Source organism: Emydura macquarii, unplaced genomic scaffold (assembly GCF_026122565.2).
Source record: "Emydura macquarii macquarii isolate MOO-44397 ecotype Brisbane River unplaced genomic scaffold, CSIRO-AGI_Emac_v2 contig_383, whole genome shotgun sequence".
In the NCBI taxonomy this organism is placed as follows: domain Eukaryota; kingdom Metazoa; phylum Chordata; order Testudines; family Chelidae; genus Emydura; species Emydura macquarii.
The window spans coordinates 342,149-364,974 of record NW_027130520.1 but is presented as its reverse complement, the minus strand read 5'-3'; the positions used below and the strand labels follow the sequence as shown (position 1 = coordinate 364,974).

The following is a 22,826-nucleotide window of genomic DNA, read 5'->3' as shown; positions in this document are numbered from 1 at the left end:
TAGCTAGCACAATTGAGTAGGCACAACAACATCATAACTTGCTGCTGCTATAGGCCAATGGCAACTTACTGCTCCCCTAGAGTAAAAAAGGGATCAGGGGAGGAACTGAGACAGCCATAATGTGTTTGAGTCACAGTGCTTTCCAGGGTTACTCTTGGAATGATGCTCAGAGTCTAAAATCAAAATGTAATCCATTGCAGTCTATAGGTTACTGGTACAACCATAAACATTTGCAACTGTATTCCAGACATATCTCTCTTTTGAAGAACTTGTGGGTTATTGTTGGTCCTTAGTCTAGTGCTTCTAGAAACTCTACTACTATGTTGGTTTCTAGAAGTGGAAGTCCACCTCTTCTTTCCTATTTAAATGAACCCAAATGAAATTCACTGCTGTGCCAAGGGCAAGCACAAGGACTATGCACCACTTAAATCCTTAAAATAGGGCTTAAGTGTGATGTAAGGAGTACATAGGCCTTGTTAGCTATCAGCATGGAGGCAAATTTTACACACTGTGAAGAATCAGTTCATCCAAATAAAACTGAACTTCACATTGGTTAATGATTCTGAGCTTTTGGGGAAATGCTGGTACAGTATTTTATAGTTTTTACTAGCACTTATTGTAGTGCTGTGCTTTACTGCTCCATAGCCAGGCACTCAGTTGCCCGAAATACAACAATCTAATGCAATGTAAACATCATAAACATAGTTGATGAAGGTAAACGGTCAAATAGCCCAAATTCAAGTTTTCCTCCATAGCCTGAATGCTTACAACCTTTTTTTTTTTAATAGATGTAATATCTGAATTCCTTCCATGTTTGAAGTCACCCACATAAAGTAGAACCTGCAAAAGGTCACATTGGTTACCTATATGAATGTATGCACTATGTTCTGGCATTTTAGGAGGTGTGGTAAGAGATGGTTTTATGTATTTTAAATCTTGAATAAAAACAAACCTTTAGTTTGTTCCCAGGCTCCACACGCTGAGGTAAGGTAGCACTGTTAATTTCAATCTACGTTTTCTTTGCTTTTATTGTAAATTGCTTTAAAAGCCATAAGATGTAACATGGATTTTTTATTTTTGTACTTTTCAGTGTTGTACTAACTAAGGCTCCAATGCTGCAGTGAACTCTGAATGGGCACAGGGGTCCACCCACTGCAGCGCTCATTGCATGATGAGGGCATAAAACTGTGATATTTCCTCATTTTATCAGCAAAGGCTATAAATTTGATTTTTTTTGTATTTCAGCTGAAAGGCTGAAGTAATCCAAGTCACTAGATCAATTCTAGACCAGAGCAGTGATAATTTAAATCACTGCCCTGTGTTGGGTGCGTGGTGATTTTTGTGAAATGAGCTGGCAATTTCTGAATACGTCTACACTGGATCAGAGGTATGACTATAGCACACATAGACATACCGGAGCTAGCTTTGATCTGACCAGCTTGAATAACAATAGCAGTGAACCCGCAGCAGTACAGGTGGCAGCACAGACTAGCCTCTTGAGTACATAGCCAGGATCCCAGGCCAGCTCTCACAGCTCATGCTGCTGCAGTCTCACTGCTCTTTTAATTCCAACTAGCTAAATCAAAGCTAGCTCAGGCATGACTACATGTGCTGCAGACACACTTCCAAGTCCTTTCTAGAGACGAGATATCTCTACTGGATCCCTTATTGGCAATTTCAAAAAGGAGGTCAAGAACTAAATGGGTGTAGGGACTGAACTACATTCTCATCTTTGGAAGGGGGGCCTCCAAATCAAGATTCAGGAAGACTGACAGGGTATTCTGGGGAAAATGGCACTGTTAGTGCTCATGCAATATTAGCTCATTAATGACTTGGATAATGGAGTAGACAGTATGCTTATAAAATTTTCAGATGACACTAAGCTAGGAGAGGTTGTGAGCACTTTGGAGGACAGATTTAAAATTCAAAATGACCTTGGCAAATTGGAGAATTGGTCTGAATTCAACAAGATTAAATTCAATAAAGACGAGTGCAAAGTACATCACTTATGAAGGAAAAATCTAATAAACAACCACAAAATGGGGAATAACTGGCTAGGTGGTATTACTGCTGAAAAGGATCTGGAGGTCATAGTGAACCACAAACTGAACTCGTCAATGTGCTGCAGCTACAAAAAAGGCTAATATGATTCTGGAGTGTATTAACAGGAGTGTTGTATGTAAGACACATGAGAATTGTCCCACTCTGCTTGGCTCTGGTGAGGCCCCAGCTGGAGTAGTGTGTCCAATTCTGAGCACCACAATTTAGGAAAAATGTGGACAATTTAGAAAGAGTCCAGAGGAAAGCAACAAACATGATAAAAGGTTTAGTAAACCTGACCGATGAGAAAAGGTTAAAAAAAAAACTGACCATGTTTAGTTTTGAGAAAAGAAGACTATGGGAGGACCTGACAACAGTCTTCCAGTATATTAAGGGCTGTTATGAAAAGGATGGTGATCAATTGTCCTCCATGTCCACTGAAGGTAGGACAAGAAGCAATGGATTTAACCTGCAGCAAGGGAGATTTAGTTTAGATATTAGGAAAAAACTCTCTAACTATAAGGGTAGTTAAGCTTCTGGAATAGGCTTCCAAGGGAAGTCCCATAGAGTCACCATCATTGGAAGCTCTTAAAAAGAAGTTGGACAAGCACCTGTCAGGAATGGTCTAGATTTACTTGGTCCTGCCACATTGCAGGAGGCTGGATTTGATGATCTCTTGAGGTCTCTTCCAGCCCTACTTTCTATGCTTTACTTGGTGTGTGGATTAACAGACAATAATAGTGTCTAGGGCTTACAAATAAATGGGAAAATTTGGAACCATCTGACACACTTGAACTCTCTCTTGCTTTCAACTTATATCTTAAACAGTAAACTCACCATGACAATTTCCATTGGATACTGGATTGAGCAATGTGTTCTGTTCACACTGAAACAAAAGCAATGAATAATGTAAGTACTGGTGGAGGGAGAATCGGGTTTCATACCTCCTTAATTCTGTTTCTCAATAAGGAAATTGACTCTTTCCCTTCAGAAGGAAATATCAGAATTGTCTTTCTGTCCCTCAATGTTGTGGATCCATTGTATTTGTGGACTAAAGGAGGTAGGCATTTTCCAGTTATCTCAACCTGTTTACTATTGCGGTTGACTTTAACCTCCTGAGCCAACCAACCTGAATTTGGGTTCAGCAGATGTATTATTTTAATGACTCCCCAAAGGACTAAGCAGAGCTGGTCAAAAGACAGGAAAACGATTTTCTGAAAATTTTCAATATTTCAAAGTTGTTTCCATTTCACAGGGTTCAAAATGGACCCATTTTCTGTAAAATTTTCTGTAATATTTTCAATTCAGTTTTTACTGAAACAATTTTCTAAATTCTTCACTTATCAAAAATACACACTTCTACTAAAAGAAGTTTTTGATCAACAAAAACTGTTGATAATATTTTTGATAAAATATATGTAACATTTATGATAAATATTTCAGTAAAAATATCACAGAAAATTTCACAAAAAATGGAAAAAATCAATCCAATAATTTTTTGCAACAAGTTTTATTTTTTGAAAAATGGCCAATTTTCTACAAAAATGAGTGCAAAAAAAATTTCAGCTAGTTCCAATGTTGAGCTCGTTCTAGTAGAGGGAAAGGACTACATCCTTGCACCAAAGAACTTCTAAACTAATTTCAGACACAAATAAAAATGTATTTCTCTCTATTTAGGTACTTATATGGCTCTCCTCGCTATAGTTTTGTAGCACCTTCCCAGTAATGAAAGAAAGAGCATCAGTAACAGTAAAACTCTCTCCCTCCCCTAAAATTGGAATAGATATGAGTGGGTAAATTGGAATAGCCGCAGGATACCTGTGGTGATACTCCCTAGAACCATATTTATGTGGATTTTTTAAAACACTCTATTTATTTTCCCCAAAAAAACTAGCAGTGCAGAAAATAAAACAGAACTATTACTTAAGGGCCTGATTCTCATCAGTTTTACACCAGCCTAACTCCCTATTAATTCCAATTGAGTTACTCCTAATTTACAGTAGCACGAGAGGAGAACTGGAAACTGAGGGTCTAATTTCCAGAGAGGTTGAGCATTTGCAGCAGCCATTGACTTCAGCTGAAGAGGTATGTAATCATTTCTTCCAAAACTCAGGCCTTTAAATCCTAGTCCAAAATTCACTGAAGTTAATGGAAGGCATCACATAGACTTTAGATCAGTGTGTTAGCATCTTTCACTGAATCACATAGACAAATATATTAGAGATTCTTTTTTTCAAAATAATAAAGGAAAAGTTAAATCTATTTAATCTACTGAAGTTTAGATTTGAATTTTATTCCATGATAAATTACTATTCTATGGTATAATCTGATTTTTCTACTGCATTATCTAATTAAATGCTGTGAGATTTTCTGATGGAATGCAAAAGAGAAATGCAAGTCAATATCATCATCATCATTATTATTAATGAACTCAGTATAACGTACCTTGATAATATCATCACATGGTTGGGTGCTTGCACTATCCTTCAGGATTATCCTTATTAGGTCTTCATGGAACTTCTTGGCATTCAAAAATACTAATGGGTTGTTCACTGAAACTATCTTTACCTGTTGTAAAGATTCCTTCGGGATGAAATAAACAAAAGACTTAATTCCTTAAGATTTAAAAAAGGGAAATTTCTTTAAAAACCCTACGTAACACTGAACAACAATCTTATGGGAAAATAATGAGTTACTGATCAGATAATAATCAGATTACTGATCTCATTAGTCTTCACACATGATTCTAGCTTAAATGAAGGAGGAAATACAAGTAAAACTAAAGGTTTTTAGTGAGTATTTAAAGGTGAGGACATAAACAAGTCAGATCATTTACTACAGATTACCTGAAGAATTTCTACCCAGTAGATAAAGTTACTGAGCTTTTTGTGCATCTAAAGCTGTAACAGATGAAGAAGTAAACCCTGAACTATGAGGCCGAATCAGCTGTGAACTGCAGAAGCCATTTCTGATCTTCCCAGCACCATCCACCATATAACTGGCATAAAGCTAGAACACTCTCAACCAGCCAACTCCAAGTGCCCCAAAATAATACAAACTTATTTGTGTCTTCCAAATACATCCCTAATGTTATGATAAATATGATTGCGTGATTGTGTCTAGGAACTGAGAGAACTACTTTCAGGAAGCAAACGATGAGAGAGCACTGAAAATTTGGAGACAGGAGTAAAGTCTGCATGGCTTTATGCTCACACATAGAACAGTGTGTCAGAAGTGAGTCATCCCCTACAGATAGGTGAAATCAGAATCTAAGATTATTACAAAACAAACCAAGAGAAAACAATAATCATGCCAACGTACCAGATTTCTGTCCCTGAGCAGATGGACATGAAAGAGACTATGTTTAGCAACTGGATATATTTTAGATCATGGGGGAAAGCTATGAAAACATTTTGATAGGGCTGGATAAAAAGGAAAACAAAGTAAGAGCAGCCATATTATTAGCTGTAATTAGGAAAGGCTGCCTCATGCTCCATCAGCATCTGGATATGTCAGCAGCACAGCAGAAGGACCTTGCAATAACCTAGAAATGCTCCAAAAACATTTTCAACCCACAAAAAATGTCACATACAAAAGGCATCTTTTCAACAAGGGTAATCAAGAATCTGGAAAAACAACAGGTCAAGTATATTGCCAGACTGTGCAAAATAGCCGACTCATGCAATTACTAAATCTTGAAAGATCAAATTTGTGCTAGGTTAGTCACTGGGGCAATAGATGCAGGAGCTGGAGTGAGAATGCTCAGAGAGCCCACATTAAAGCCATGTCTACGTGTACAGGGCTGCATCAGCGTAGCTGTACTGGTACAGTGCATCTGATGAAGACACTCTATGCTGACAAGAGAAAGCTCTGCCATCGGAATAAAAAAACCTGCCCCCGCAGGCACTATAAACTATGTCAGCAGGAGAAGCTATCCTGCCAACATAGCATTGTGCACACCACTGCCTAAGTCGGCAAAACTATGTCTCTCAGGTGGGTGGAAAAAAGTTTTGCTGACATAGGCAGTAGTGTAGACATAGCCCAACTCTACCAAGAGCCATAGACGTGCAAAGATAGTGAACAAGCTTCCAGTAAATTGCAGAGAATAAATGGAGCAAACAGAAAGATAATTCACCAATTAGCATAGGGAAAGCATGAAAATACAATGAAAATACACAGCACATTCCCAATAGACCTTGGAAAAAAGTAGCAATGGACCTTTTCACTGCAAACCACTACCTCGTTACTGTAGATTACTTTTCAGACCTCTGGGAACTAGTCAAATTGTCAGACACTACTGTAGCGACCATCATCATAGACAAAACCATGAAGCATTTCACATTTCAGCAGGCATGGTATTCCAAATTGCATAATTACAGACAACAACTAGTCCAGTTTACTTGCAGAGAGTTTGTCCCATTTACCCAGGAATGGGGATTCAGTCATATCGTATCACTTCATCACCATGCCACAGCCAATTGAAGAGCAAAGCTGAAATGGCAGTTAAAATACTAATACTTCATTAAAGAAAGATGCAGAGAGCAAAAAAATATATATATAGGGCAAGGCATTCTTCAATGGAGAAACACTCACACAGGAGGCTTTAACTGCAGCCTGTACAATGCTTGATGTCCAGACGAACACATATCCTGGTGCCTCTAGTCCCAACGTGACTAAAATGGGCAGCGGTGGAAGGAGTAACACACAAAGAGGAAGAGAGACCTGCAAAGGCTAAAACCTCCTATGACTGAGAAGCTAATGTCATGTACACAATAGGGTGCAAGGCTGCTACTAGCAGATCAGGCTTCTGTATCAGACATGCTGACTACAGAGCTTCCTTCTCAGAGAGAGAGACATCAGCGATGTATTCCTCAACTCAATGAGAAATTGGGTGCTGAGGAGGTAAGTCCAGGACCATTCGAAGGACTGCATCACCAAAGGCAGTATCATGTCCAGAAGCAGATAAGATGGCATATTGTTTGGCAAAGGCATGGATAGAAGTAGCAGACTTCTGCTACAAGTAGCAAACCAACAAATCTCTGTTATGGGAACATCTTTCAGTAGAGCTATAGATGGAGGCTGAGCTCTAGTAGAATGCACTGTCATTCTGTAAGAGGGCTGTACCCTTGCATTCTCAAAACAGGTCCTTATGCAAGCTGAAACCCCCTTAGACAGCCTTTGTGTGGAAATCGGTTGGCCATTCATCCTATCTGCAACCGACACAAACAGTCTAAGAGAGGCATGGAATGGTTTAGTCCTGTCCAGATACAAGGCTGTATACGCTGTTATTATTCATGTCTGCAGACATTTGAATGGCATCTTTGCATCGGGAGGTACGTATGTGGAGGCCAAAATGTGGCCCAAAATCTTAGGCAGATCTTCACTGTTGTCTGCGGGCTGCACTGTAATATTCAGATTAGGCTGGATAGAGTCAAGCATCTCTCCTCAGATAGGCAGGTTCTTGCTTATTGTAGAGTCTAGAGAAGCGCCTATAAAGTCTATTCTCTGAACTGGAGATAGTATGGGTTTTTTTTGTGGCTGATGATGAGGCTCAGAGAGTGGAATAACATTAATGCTCTGGATGTTTCCTCTTGGACCTCTTGGGATGACAGACTGCGACAAGGGGAAATTTTCAGTAATATTTTTAAGACACCTGTGTGTGCCTCAGTTTCTCCTATATACTGCATTGTTACCCAGTGGGTGGAAAATGACTGTTCATTCTCAGGGCAGGCTAAGAGGAAATAGGTATGAATGTCACTTAGCTGTCTGAGCTGGGATGGGTCTTTAAAAAGGACTAGCCAAGGTTGATCCCATATCAATGGAGAATCCTATGAGATGACAGAAAACCCAGACATCGGGACATTGACACCTAGCAACCAACGATTCACAGGGAGATAGGTTTCCCTACCCCACATCAGGAGAGCTGAACTGTATTTCCCAACTTGAAAATAAAGGACTGGGAAGGTCGGGGGAAGGGGAAGATAAGAGTTGGCTGCTGGAAGGAGTTGGGGGCTCTCACCTGGGATCTGACCAAACCTTGTTGTTTCCAATTTGTCGATTCTATAGATTTAGCAAAATTGAAGTTTTATGGGACATTGAAGAATGGCATGTTGACGAGATTGATCCTGCATCCTTTGTTGCTTTGTTCCTTCTGTGGCAACTTTTGTTGTTGCTTTCCTTCTGCTTTTACTCTTTAAGCACTAATTTATTCCTGACACCATGTCATGTACTTCTTGAACAAAGTAAGTTGCTGGGCTGCTACTAGCAGGTCAGGCTTCTGTATCAGATAAGAACTGACTGCAGCACTTACTTCTCAGAGAGATACACTAGAGATGTGTCTTCCATAAGATCCTTTAATGCTCTCCTAGCGATGGCTGAGGTTAGCTTAAATAAGGTATGTTACACACAGCACCGCCCAGAGGCTGAACAGTATAATACATTTTAGCATTCCATTACCACTAAAACACTCCCTGTCCAAGAACTACCAACCAAGAGAACCTGTCAAGATCAAACTATTTCCTCAGGATATGGTTGAGGGGAGCTATGACAAATTCAGATCTAGTTTAGTGCTAGAAGCATTCTGGTTGCATTTCAAAATTTGAACTCTATCATTCTGAGAAAAACTGAACTCCTTTACGACGTGTCCTTCCCAAGGAGGAAAGAAAACTGTTTGAAGCAACCTATTCACTAGTTTCCCCACCACATCCATAGCTGCTGTGTGCATTACTCAGCACCACCTATATTTTGGCAAGAGTTTGCTTTTAACAGTGTCTGTGATGTGACATGCTTTACATATGCTTTTAAGAAACATTCTCCCAATTTTTTCCACACTGAAATGTCTGCTCACTTATTGACGGAATAACCCCAATACATCCACAGCATCTTGACTGTACAACAGATGATTAAATTTGCATAATTTCATGTTTAAGTATCCTGTTTATCTCTAAATTGTCATTTTCAAGGGGAGCCTGCACAACTCCAGCATTCACACATTCAAAAACTCACCCTAAACTACTGCAACCCAGCAGTTCTAAATTATGTTAAAAGGCATGGGCCAAGGCAGTTTTCTTAATATTTAAAATGTTTTTCCTCTTTGTTTTCTGTAATAAACTCTTGAGAATCTGCTTCCTTACTAAAACTTTATTCCCTCCACTGTCTGCGTATGCTAGTTTGTTATTGTATGTTCTCAGGCACTGATCTTTCTTGGTGATGTAGGGCAAAAAAGAACTGAAGCACATACTCGGAGAAAAGAGAAATGAGGAATTTTTTAAAATATTTTGTAAGAGAAAGAAATATAGATCAAATTTTGGGTCATGTAACTCTAACAAAGTTCCTTTAACTTTTTTTTTTCTTAATACTGAAATTTGATCTAATAATCAACAACTGGAACAGGCTCCACAACATTGTTTTTAATTAGTGCTTTAGAATCCTCCCCTCTCTCACTTACCATTGTTTTCAGCCATGTCACTCAAAATGTTTCAGCATGCCAAACAGTAAATCCTCTTGGGCAAACTCCCAACTTTTGAGTCCAAGATAACCCAAATTCAAGACGTAATGCAAGCGTCAGAAAATGAATGATTTGGATGGGAGAGTTTCACTTATATGGTAATAACGGATAGGCATGTTGCTAAATGAATGATTAAGAAGATTGGATGGATGGATACTTGAAAAGTCAGGTGGACAGAGCAGAAAATGAGACACTGAGAGGCTAGATAAGACATTGGCCTAGGAATCAGGAGAGGTGGGTTCTGTTCCTAGCACAGCCACAGACATGCTGTTTGATTTTGAGCAAGTCACTGCACCTCTGTTTCCCCTCTAACTTTTGGTCTATCTTTTTGACTGAATGGAGCAGAGTGTTTCTGATTATGTATGTGTAGAGTGCTTGGCCCAATGGGGCCCTGATCTCACATGGAGCCAATGGGCACTACTGTAATACAAAGTAATCATAATTGTAATGGAAAATAAGCTAAACATTTGCAATCTGTGACAGGGAGTGTAAAACACAGGTGAGGAGGCAAGTTCAGAAAACAGTCTCTTGAAGTAGGATCATTCCATCCACTTCTCAAGTGAATCATGACCAAGGTGATCCTGGCTGAGAGGTGATGAAAGGGGGCTCCCTTCCCCCACCTCATGTGGATGCACTGTGAAAAATCAGGTTCTGGATAAGCAGATGGGTCAGAATCATGGTTGGGAAGGGCTCATGCACGTATAGGGTGTCAAGGGGTTGCAGAGGAATAAGGAAATCAAGTAGAAGGGAAAAGGCAAGTAGTACCTGTTTGGAAACTACTCATTACTAGTAGATCCCCCAAAACTTCCATGTAAGGCAAATCCTAACAGAAGCACAAAGATGAACTTCCATAAATTGAAATTCACAGAGTTTCAGATCCATGGAACCAAAGATAACTATTGACTAGAACCCTTAATTTTTGTATATAAACTTTATATTCTGCATACCTAATTGAAACCATAACGAGACCCAAAACCAATGCCAAAGCACAACATTTTCATGGCATATATTTCCACTGGTTCTAAAAATGGTCATTTAATTATAATTTATTGAGTGCACTGAGTCTTATAACCTCTGTAACAAACTATGGGAGATAAAAAGCTATAGATTTATAAGGAACAGAAGAGTACACTTACAAAATCAGCTTCTGTTTTGAATTTACATTCCACTTCTTTCATATTTTTCAAAATGAGTGTCTTTGCTCTGCAATCAATACATGGAGAAAAGTTATAAAAGCAGATCATCAGTAATCTTGAATATGGGCAGGTAAAGACATGGGCCTAAAATATAGCATAGAGGACTGCATTGCTCTTACAACAGAATTGCAATATATGTTTGCATGTTTAAAGTACATTTTATATTGTAATCACACTATAAAAAGCAGGACAGCCAGTTACTGGGAAAAAATATCCTTCCAGTGTACAAATGCTAGACAGCTAGGTAGGCTTAGGTTGGTTCTGTAGCCTCTTTCAATTCGGAAAAGTTGCTATACTATGTTACTTTAAAATTTCTGTAGCTTTATTTTTAAATTTAAAGTATGAAAAATGGGACTTTTTAATAAAATAATATTAATCTTCATTTATGTTAGTTACTCCTGTTATGCCTCTGATATTGTATTTATTATTTGTATTGTTGTACCACCCAAAGGCCTCAATCAAGTGTTGGGCTTTGTTGTGCTAGGTGCAGTTGAAACACAGAGAAAGAGACACTCCCTGACCTGTACAAGTAAACTATGTCTACACTATGCGCTAGGGGTTTGTTTCCCAAGCTCCTGTACACATACTTGCACTAGTTCTCATCAAGTTTCAGGCAAGTTTGTACACGGTATGGCTCAGCTGTACCTTTGTTGCTGCTACTCACGCAACTCTGGGTATACTGCTATTTATACACATGAGTATGTGTACATGAAGAGAGGAATCACATCCCTAACTCACATTGTAGACATAGCTCTCAACAAAGTGTGTAATGTATGTCCTCCTTAAAAAGAAAAAGGGATGACTTACTACTCCTCACTGGATTTAGGTAACCTACATTTACCTGCAAAATATGAACATGAAGAAGAGAAAAAAATATTGTCCTAGAAAATCAAAGTTACTACAGAGATGTGGGTTAAAAAAAATTAATGATATTCTCAATGACTTTCACTTGCTGTCTGCAAAACTGAGACACCTTTCTGTGACAATATACAAATATTTCAACATTTCCATTCTCAACATATGGAAACCAAGAACAATCAGAGCAGAATCTGGATGAGACTTGGAAAAGTTGATTGCACTTTTCGCATGTCCTCTTTCTACAAATTCTGCCATATTTAATTTATTTTGATTTATAAAAATATGCTCCATCCAATGATCTGAAGGCATCCAACTAAACAGCAGTGTACTGCTCTGCATCTTCTTCAAGGTAGTATCTACAGTATTTTTTTCACTTCTATAGGTGTTTCTAGCCGTCCCTACCAGTAGTCACTACACACTTTTTTCCCCCCACAAATGGATGGCATGACACACACTGTCTTACACTGCTCAGTTTTGTAGTAATATTTTAAGGATCTTATCACCTTTATTACATCAGTGATCACATGGGATCTGATTCAAAGCCGACTGAAGTCAATGGAAAAACTCCCGTTGACTTCAGTTGGTGTTGGTTGAGACTTGTGACCTTTGGGCCAAATCATACATCCTGTGGAAACACAGGTCACAGAGATGTAACTGAAGAGAGAATTTGGCCTTTTCCTTACTAACAAGAATTTCCAAACATGTACATTTTGTTCATTAATAAGTAATTACTAGCTCTTTTACAGCACGGATGATCAGTGGATCACTGTAACAGGAAGTTGTTAAAACTGCACTGATGAATTCAACTAGATCATCTACTGTAGTTATAATCATGAGCATTTTTAACCTATTTTCAACCTGATCCTGCATCATGAACATCACTCTGGAAGGATGGACACCTGCACCCGGCAGGAGACCCATTCATTTCAATGTGCATTGAATGAGGCCATCTATACAGTAATTAACTTCAAGGAAGCTCTAAATGCATGCAGGCACCCAGCCGCATTGGGAAGGTAACTTAAGGATCGTTGGTTTATCAGCACTGGCAGGATTGCTGACCTCAAAGAATTTTTTCCTTTATTCAAAACCTAAGCACAGCTATATAGTTTAGTAATATAGTAGTAATTGAATAATATTTAGTGATATAATAATATATATTAATTTGTGCCATTTGTAGTTTTTTTCATTGTTTGTTTTTTGGAACTTGTACACAGAATTTACAGTGTGTAGATTTTTCTTTAAACATTGGAATTGTTTTGCTATTTGTTTTTATTACTACATTTTAAAATGTGTAAAATGTCAGCTGGCATCTCCTTCAGTAAACTATCTAGAGGTGTATAATGACACTCAGTAACTAAGGCTTGCCAGACATCCTGTACTTTTCAATGAGCAAAAAAGAGGCTCTAATGGAAGGAAATTTGTATTGATCTTATTATTGATCTTACCCTAAGCCTTGGTTCATGGGTCCTAGATATTTGTAATAATTAAAAAAAAATCATAAAATAATTTCACATTATGAAGCTCTTTTAGATCTCTTTAATGTCCAGTAAATGCACCAGCTTGACTTGTTTATTTAATTTGTACGTGTAAATTCCTTTTTATAAGAGCATTAAGACACTTCACGCTGTGCATTTCAAGGCCATTATTGCACTTAGTAGTTAGGGCATTATAAAAAAAGTCATTTTTAGTGTCCTTATATCTATAATTTTCCATTAGTTAAAAAAAAAAAAATTGAGATTTTATTATTTAACCCAGTGTATTGTACATCTATACTGAGTGTGGAGCAATATATGTCACAATGATTTACTTCTAGAACATTTCAGGAACAAATGATATCTCACCTTGGGAAGCGGAAAATCACTATAACTATAGTGCAGACAACTCCATACAATAGTCCCACGTTAGCAGCAAAGCATATTGTAAACACATAGGTACTAACCCATACGCTCTTCAAGGAAAGAAACAAAAGACACAGTTAGTTTAAGCTCTCTGCAAAACTGTATCATTATGAATTGGGAATAAATATGTTTAAAGTGCAAGCAGTAGGTTCCCAGCAAGAGGTTTACATTAGAATGATAACTAGAGCTGGCATCTTTACATTGGCAAATAAGGAATACTGAATTATCCATGAAAATTGTGCCTCTCCCTCAGAGAACAAAAGTGATTGGACACTCTAGCAAGCTTAGTAGTCATGGAAGTCCATTTCTGAAGCTCTTATAGTGACATATATTGCTACAGTAGCAAGGTTGTTCAGGCTGAACTCAACTTGATTTGCCAGGGCCCTATAGAAGTTGGCAAGTTAGTGACAATTTGTTCATTTCACACGTTTAAAAACCTGCCGTCTTTTACACAGTGGAACATCTGTAAAGATCATATATTGAGAACTCTTCCTGCCACCTGCGGTATGAACTAGGGATTGTATTTCACAGTGAAGTTGATTACAGATGGCATTTCTCAGAATACTGCTGGCAAGAACAGCTCTCTCCAAATTGATGTAATTTGTAACAAAAATAATAAGGAAATTCAAAGGAGGGAATGATAAATTACCACCTATCCTACTCTATAACTGGTTTAAAAATCAGCAGAATGCATAAACATGATTGCACCTAACAATTAAAGGTCATTTGTAAAACTTTTGACAAGAATTACTCATCTATTGCAATATATGCTGGAAAGCTTCTAACAGCCAGGCTAAAAGGGAGATTCAGCACATTACATACTAAAGGCCAAATTTTCCAGCCAGGCCTCTCAGTAACCTCCAAGTGAGCAGATGCAAACATAGATTTGCAGGTATAAATACACTTTAAAACCTCCTACACTGGCACTCTTAAAAGGAGCCAGACTATTCTGTCAGTTACACTTGCACACCAGACAGAATAATAAGACCCAAGTGTTAGAAGCATCAGCATTCACTCATTTGTGTGCATGTAAGTGTAAAAAAGTTCAAGAGTGCACATACATATTTACACAGGCACAGGTATGTCAACAAGGAGTTTTACACATTCAGAAGTAGAGGCTTGGGCTGAAGATTTTCACCTTAGGACTGACTTGGTTTTCATTCTTAAAATAGGTACAACAACATCCAGCCCTGCTCTGTTGTGAAACCCCAGAAAGCATTATACTGCTCATGTCACTATGGAAGTTTGCTGGAGCATAGATCAAGCCAGGAGTGGTCAGAGGTAGTTAACATATTTTTTAAAATAGTTCCAGAGGGGTAGCCGTGTTAGTCTGTATACAGCAAAAAACAACGAGAGTTCTGTGGCACTTTAAAGACTAACAAATTTAATATTTGCAGACATAAGCTTTCGAGAGACTTCAGCTCTCTTCTTCAGATGCAGTAATACAGAAAATAGGTAACACAGAGGCATCTTGTAGATATCCAGGTGCATTGAGAACAATGGGGGAGGTGGAGTCCGGTACTTAAGACCCAATGACGACCATTGAGTAGGAGGTGAGAATGAGTGAACAAAGTAATTTATCTTCGGTAGTGAGATAGCCACTCCAAGTCTCTGTTTAAACCCAGTTTGAATGTGTCAAGTTTGCAGATCATTTCTAACTCAGCAGTTTCTCTTTGAAGTCTGTTTCTGGAGTTTTTTTGGAGAAGTACAGCAACTTTCAGGGCATTTAAATGTGGCAGGCCCATGCCATGTTCCAGTGGACTTCTGTGGTTGACAAAATATCTTAAATATAGGGCATGCTGGGAAATCACATAGGAGCGGAAGTGAGCATCAGAACAGTTATTGTGCATTACTGTGGGCACTCAGTAAATAGTTATAGTTGAGGGAACTTGGAGCAAAGAGTGGCATCTGGTCTTATATAAAGTGTCACAAAAGAATGGAAATGAGTTTACAATCTTAGGGATATACCTTTTTCTCCACAGCTGCATGTATCTCTGATTAATTGCAATCCTAGCTGTTCAAGTTTGTGGAGAGAATAGACCATAATACAATCACACAACCAGTGTTACCAATGTCTTTTCTCTTCAAGAAGATGGCTGATTTCACAGCAGTTAGTTCAGAAATGTCAAATTCAATTCAATTTTGGACCTAATCATGAAAGTTTTGCCTGAGTAAGGACTTCAGAATTTGATCCTTTATTGCCAAATATAAATCACATTTTATAAAGTTGTGTTTTACACAAAGTGAAAGGTTATAACACTTTTTCCTTCCAACTCTTTAAAGTGCCAAACTACAACAAAAAGATCTGCTGTCTTTTTTGGTCAATATCCCTTTTGAGCAAACAGCAAAGAGGTGGCTTATCCTTTGAAACCAAATAATGATAAATTCTAGACACAATCTTAAATTAAAACTCTTATATAAATTAATGTGCATGGATTTATACAGAATATCAGCAGGAAAAACCATCAAATCTGGTTAATCAGTGAGTCATTAATATTAATTTATGTTTAGAGATCCAGTATATTTTTTTCTATTTAGCAGGCTGTTTTTATTACACATGAAAAAGCTAACCCAAAACCTTTGAATTTTAAATACAAACTGAATCAAACTGAGCCCATTCAGCCATAGTGTAATATTTACGGCTCTTCAAACCAAATCACTTGCACTTTAATTTGTAAATTTATCTGAGCCTCACCGCTACCATGTTGTTAATGTCTCAGCTCACTTTGCCATACTTAGGACAGCTACAAAAGTCTCTACACATTTTAAGCAACTCACACACTTACCAATTTGTAGGCCCTGATCTTAGTTAGTTCATTCAAGGCTTTTAAACCTTGATTTTTGCCCAGAGATTCATATTTCAGCTCTGGACTTCACTGAGATCCTCATTAATCTAAATATCCGCTGGACAAATGGAAGCAGAACAAGCTTTCAGCTACCTATAAAAAGTATTAGCAGGGATATAACGGAAATAGAATTCAGAGTATAATCTCATTCTGAGATAAAGTGGTTCCTTTATAACATGACTAAGATCCACTGGTGGGAGAGTCTAGGAAAACATTCTGGTACTGACTTTTGTTTACATACTCTGTGGAGAGAGTGCTTTAGATTCTAGGGCCGACACTGAAGAAAGAAAAAGAGAAGATGAAAAAACAGGCAATCGATACAAAGCCTAGGCTTAGGAATAGAAAATGAAAAATTGTTGAGAACTGTGGGCCCAACTGATTTTTACTGCCCAGATGATGCAGGTCTCTTTTAAATGCTGGATCCTAATGCTACATCAACAACAGCTCTCTGGGTCCAAAGACTCCGCAAGAAAGGGACCACTATTTTCTCTGTTAGTACAAAACTTAGTGCAATGGGGTCCAATCCTGACTGGGGTTTCTGGATTCCAAGGGTAATACTAGGTAACAAATAATTAAGATACTTTACATGTCTTTCTCTGCTAGTGATGATGTCAATGGATTCTCTGAATCTTTTTGCCAGGCTCACTAGTTGATGGAAATTCAATATATAAACCAGCACCAGAACCTCCTGCTACTGTTACAGATGTTACAGAGCTAGAGCAATCTAAGGATTGGTCTGCTCTACACTCTTAGGTCAACATAGGGCATCTGACATCAACCTAATTATGTCAGTGTACACACTACAGCCTTGTTCCCACCGATATAAGCGTCCTACTACACCGACATAACTCCACCTCCATGAAAGGCATAGGGTTTATGTTGATGCAGTTAGGGTGATGCAATGTCTGTGTGGACATGCAGGTTACTTACATTGGCTACTGGCTGCCATTCTTGTCAATTTCATGACTCCATGCTAGAGCTGTGAAATTGACAAGCAAGCCGGAAGGGTAGTGGGGGGGCTCCAGCTAGAGCCCAGCTACCCCCAGGCTCCCTGCTCCAAGCCAGGCAGTGCCCACTGGGCTCCCCACTCAAAGCTGGGCTGCCCCCCAGGTTCCTGGCTTCCTATTGGGACCCCAACTGCCCCAAGGCTCCCTGCGGGGAGCCCAAATGTTGCCCCAAGGTGCCCCACTCCCTGCCGGGAGCCCAGATACTGCCCTGAAGCACCCAGATCCCTGCCTCCAGCTGGGCTACCCTCGGGCTCCTGGCTCTCCATTTCTCACTGGGAACCCAGGTACTGCCCCAAGTTTCCCCACTCCCCGTCAGGCAGTTGAAAAGTGGCTGTCAGTCTAGTAGGAGGCCCAAGGAATGATGAGACTAAGAAACCTTCATCATGTGATGCTGTTCCTGCCCGAATAATGCATTGCAAACCCTTCCCAAAGCACAGTGAGGCCAGTTGCATAGTGGGAAAGCTACCCATGGTGCACTGCTCTCTGTGTCCATACAAGAGCTGCTCTTGTGGATGCACTCTGCCAACACAAGAATTGTAGTGTGTAGCAGTTTAAGCACAGTGGTGGCTGTACGTTGACTTAACTTTGTAGGATAGAAAGACATAGTCTTAGCTTCCCAGACCTGCGGAAGAGCTCTGTGTAAGCTTGTCTCTCTCATAGGGTTGCCAGCTTCCTAATCACTGAAAACCAGACATCCTTGCCCCACTCATGAGCCTTGCACTGAGGCCTCGCCCCTAGCCCACCTCTTCCCAGAGGCCCCGCCCCTGCCCTGCCTCTTCCTCCTCCCTCTGTCACTCCCTCTCCTCCCTCTCTCCGTCACTTGCTCCCCACTTCCCCGGGACTCAACTGCCACCTGCAGAGCTGGGCTGAGAGGAGCTGACATGGAGCCTGCCTGCCTGCCCAATCAGGGCACAGCGGGGTTGAGGGAGTTGGTCCTTGCAGGAAGGGGCCAGGGCAGGGGCAATCAGGACACGGCAGGGCTGGAGGGATCGGTCCCTGGAGCGAGGTGCCGGGGTGGGGAAATTGGGACACAGCAGGGCAGAGGGGAGGGTCGGTCTCCGGAGCAAGAAGTCAGGTTCAGGGAATCAGGGCACAGTGGGACAGGGGGGCAAACAGGAATCTCCCCCGGGTACCAGTACTAATCTCTCCACTGGAGAGGCTGGAGCGGGATCCGGGAGTCAGCCAGCCACGTTTCTCCATGACCCCTCAGGCATCAGCAGCTCGGCTGGGCGGAGAGCAGCTCCAGTATCAGTAGCAGCTACTGCTTTTTCCACTACCACCCCAAGTGGTGGAGGCCTGTTACTGCGGGTAACAAGACTTTTTAGTGTCTGACCGGACACTGCCAGGTCCCCCTTTTGACCAGACTTTCCGGTCGAAAACTGGACAACTGGCAACCCCCCTCCTCTCTCACCACCAGAAGTTGGTCCACTAAAAGATATTGCCTCCCCACCTTGTCTCTCTAATATCTTGGGAGCAACATGGCTATAACAACACTGCATATGTGGAATGTGTTATTGTTAAGTTCTAAAGAATGCTGTGGTTAAATTATCAGCCTCTGATATCTCTTTCAAAGGGGCTTGCCAAATAAATTTTTGATGTTTCTCTGTCTTTTGTTGAACCTTGCAACAACCCATGAACTAGAACGTCCAATCAACAAAATTGCTTTTCTAAAATCTGGGTGCTACCCGAGCTAACAAAGTACTGACTCATGGGCAACATAAACCTTGGAGAGGGTAATTGACATGTGAGAGGATGATTGCTTTGGCTCATCCACTGCAGCTTTGTGTGTCTCTTACAACTAAGATGAAGAATGTTGGTCTGTCAAAGGAGAGCTCTTTAGTGCACTCATCAGTTTTCCTAAAATGAAATGCTGCTTTCATTCCTTCCACTGTCTTCTAGGGCATGTCTACACTAAAAACTTAAGTCGATCTATGTTAGGTCAACTTACAGTCACCGCAATAATTGCTGCTGTGCTTCATGTCCACAGTGTCCTTTTTCTGTTGGGGGGGCACATCCTCATGAGGAGCACTTCCACCGACATACGTGGAGCGGTGGGGGTGGGGGGCTGAGAGCCTGGGCTCTCAGCGCCATGCACAGCTCCCCACTGGGATCCAGGCTGCCCCCCGACTCCTGGCTCCCCACCAGGAGCCTGGCTGTTGTTCCGAGGCTCCCTGCTCCCCACTAGAAACCTGGATGCTGCTCCAAGGCTTCCTGCTTCCCATTCCCTAATGCCCCAAGGCTCCTGGATCCCTCCTCCCCACTGGAAGCATGGCTGCCCCCTCCTCTCAGGCTCTCTACTCCCTGCTGGGCAGCTGCCATGCTTCCAGCAGGGAGTGGGTAGCCGAAAGCCTGTGGCTGAAAGTCAACTTAACATAGGTCGACTTAAGTTTTTAGTGTAAACATGCCCTAAAAGGCAGTGGAAGGAATGAAAGCAGCATTTCATTTTAGGAAAACTGATGAGTGCACTAAAGAACCCTCCTTTGACAGACCAACATTCTTCATTTTAGTTGTAAGAGACACACAAAGCTGCAGTGGATGAGCCAACGCAATCATCCTCTCACACGTCAATCACTCTCTCCAAGGTTTATGTTGGCCATGAGTTAGTACTTGGTTAGCCGGGGTAGCACCTAGACCCTTGGGTTGTTGCAAGGTTCAGCAAAAGACAGAGAGATATCCAAGATATCTTTGGCAAGCCACTTGGAGAGAGATATCAGAGACTGATTACTTAACCATAGCATTCTTTAAAACTTAACAATAACACATTCCACACATGCAGTGTCCTTGTAGCCGTGTTGCTCCCAAGATATTAGAGACAGGTATGTGAGGTAATATCTTTTAGGCCTTGTTTACACTAGAAAATTTTGTTGACACAAGTTTTGCTAGCATACAGCCACTGCTGTAATTAAACTGCTGTTGTATGTCTTCACCATCTCCTTCTGTCAGTGGAGTGTATTCACATCATCCGCTCTTTTGTCGACACGGAGCAGTGCACTTGGCGTTGCTATCCCACTGTGCAACAGCATGCAGGGTGATTTGGGAAGGGTTTGCAATGCCTCATGGGACAGACAAAGTGTCACATGATGAAGGTTTCTGAATCCCATCATTCCATGGGCATCCTACTAGTTTGATAGGCCCTTTTAAACTGTCAGCCAAACTGAGATTACTGAACACAAACACAAGAAGCCCACAAAAATGGGGAGCAGGGAGGAGAGAGAGTGTGTGACAGGGAGTGAGTGAGTGTGTGTGTGTGAGAGAGGGAGAGAGAGACACCCACACAGATAGACAGTGTGTGTTGGAGGACAGTTTGTCATGTCTTGTCTCTTTAAGTTCAGACAGCAGCAGCTGGAAGCAACCAATCCTGAGGCAGAATCTGCTGCACAAACAGCTCACAGCTGGTGTCCCCCATCCTCCCACCCCAGCTCACCAGAGAGGGTCCAGTACACTGGCAGGATGGGGAAGTAGAGGGACACAGCCCCTGCCTCCCTCCCTGGCTCTGCAGAGCACATCAGGAGTTATACACCTCCCCTGTAGTTTAGGGCAGTCAGGGCAGGACTGCATTTGCTGCTGCTGTGGAGTGAGCTCTCCACAGTGAGTTTACTTGAAAACTTCCTGGGGCTTTGAAAGGGAAGGGGTGGATGGCTGCAGCAGGGCAGCCAAGCTCAAACTGTTTACCAGAGCAGCACTCAGGTTGGGCTTTGCGGGATAGTCCGGAGGCTATTTGCAGTGATATAACCAAAGGGCAGTGTCCACACTGACGCTTTTTCGCTTAAACTTTGCCAAAAAGCTCTACGCCTCTCATCAAGGTGGTTTTATTTTGTCAAAAAAAACAGAGCAGTTTTGTCGGTGGGGGTGATTGCAGTGTGTACGCCAGCACTGTTTTGCTGAAAAAAGCTGACTCGTGTTGACAAAACAGTCTAGTGTAGACCAGGCCTTAAGCTATGTCTACACTACAAAGTTAAGTTGACTTAAGTTACCTCAACATAGAGCCACCACTGTAATTAAATTGCTGTTGCATGTCCACACTATGCTGCTTGTGTTGATGGAGTGCATCCACAAAAGCAGCTGTTGCATCAACACAGAGAGCAGTGCACCATAGGGGCTTTGAAAGGGGCTTTGAAAGGTGAGGGGTGCATGCCTGTGTAGCTGGATGCAAGGAAGCAGAATTCAAAACAGTGGCAGAGCAGTTATGGTGGGCATTGTGGGATATCTCCTGGAAACCAGTTACGGCGATGTAACGAACGCAGTGTCTATACTGACACTTTATCCATCTAACAAAGAGCTCTAGCCTCTCGTCAAAATGGTTTTACTTTGTCAGCAAAGCAGGAGAGTTTTGTTGGCGGGAGACATTGTTTTGTGTACACCTCCACTTTTTTGTCAACAAAAGGCAGCTTTTGACAAAACTGTGTAGTGTAGACAAGGCCTAACCTAAGAATGTCACTGCTAAATACAAGGTGGAACAGATTGTTTAGGTTAAGTAGTTAATACATATTTCAAAAGACTATATAAGGTGAAGTGGCCCATTAACACCCCCTCAGTTACTGGGAGGGAAGAAAAGGCAAAAAGGAAGCAGCTGGCGGGGGAGTGAGCGGAGGGGGAGGTTTGTGGGTTGCAGTTTGTTGTAATAAGTCATAAATCCAGTCTCTCTGTTCAGTCCATGATAGTGTCTAGCAGAGTTATAAAATTTAAGCTCCCAGGCTTGTCTTTTGAAAGTTGTGCAGGCTTCCTTTGAGGATGAGGACTGAAAGGTCAGATATAGAGTGTTTGCCTTGTGAAAAATGTTCATCTGCAGGTGATATGATGTTTTTGTCTTTTATCATTTTCCTGTGAATTCATTTGAGGGAGTTGTGATTGTCTGGTTCTACCCATAGAGTTGCTATTGGGACATTTACTGCACTGGTTGAGGTACACCATATGTTGTGATAGGCATATGTAGGACCCATGGATCTTGAAAGGTGTGCTTATCTTTGTAGCAGTGAAGATATGTTTGCAAGTTTTGCATCTGTTTTTCTGGCAGTGTCTGGTGCTGCTTTGAATTGGTGTGTCCTGTTCTGTTTGGAGGTTGCTTCCAATGATGAGCTTGGAGAGGTTGGGGGTGGGGTGTTGTCTGAAAGCCAGAAGTGGGAGTTCAAGAAAGATTTCAAGATGGGGTCCCCATCAAGTATGGGTTGTAGTTGTTTGATGATACTCAGTATGGGTTCCAGCATGGGATGGTAGGTGACAATTAGGGTTGTGCGATCAGAGTGGGTTTTATTTCTGTATTGAAGCAGATTCTCTCGGAATATTTGGGTGGCCCATTCCATGATGCAATCTACTTCTCTGGTGGAGTGTTTTTGTTCAGTGAAGGTGGTTTTGAGAGTGCTAAGGTATATATCCCGAACTTTCTCCTCAGTGCATATTCTGTGGTAACTGAGTGCCTGGCTATAGATAACAGATTTCTTGATGTATTTGGGATGATTACTGGATCTATGAAGATA

At 41.0% G+C, this 22,826-nt stretch overlaps 1 protein-coding gene across 6 annotated transcripts in view; it reads right to left on the bottom strand.

Annotated features, from left to right (window-relative positions):
* Positions 1 to 22,826, bottom strand: part of SLC26A7 (solute carrier family 26 member 7) — a 148,479-nt gene that overhangs the window by 13,410 nt on the left and 112,243 nt on the right. For all 6 annotated transcript variants that reach the window (XM_067536291.1, XM_067536301.1, XM_067536311.1 and 3 more), the window contains 4 exons: positions 13,443 to 13,549; positions 10,684 to 10,750; positions 4,486 to 4,623; positions 2,878 to 2,926 (listed from right to left, as the gene is read on the bottom strand). In XM_067536291.1, the coding sequence (XP_067392392.1) occupies positions 2,878 to 2,926; positions 4,486 to 4,623; positions 10,684 to 10,750; positions 13,443 to 13,549 (361 nt within the window). The remainder of the gene's footprint in view (positions 1 to 2,877; positions 2,927 to 4,485; positions 4,624 to 10,683; positions 10,751 to 13,442; positions 13,550 to 22,826) is intronic.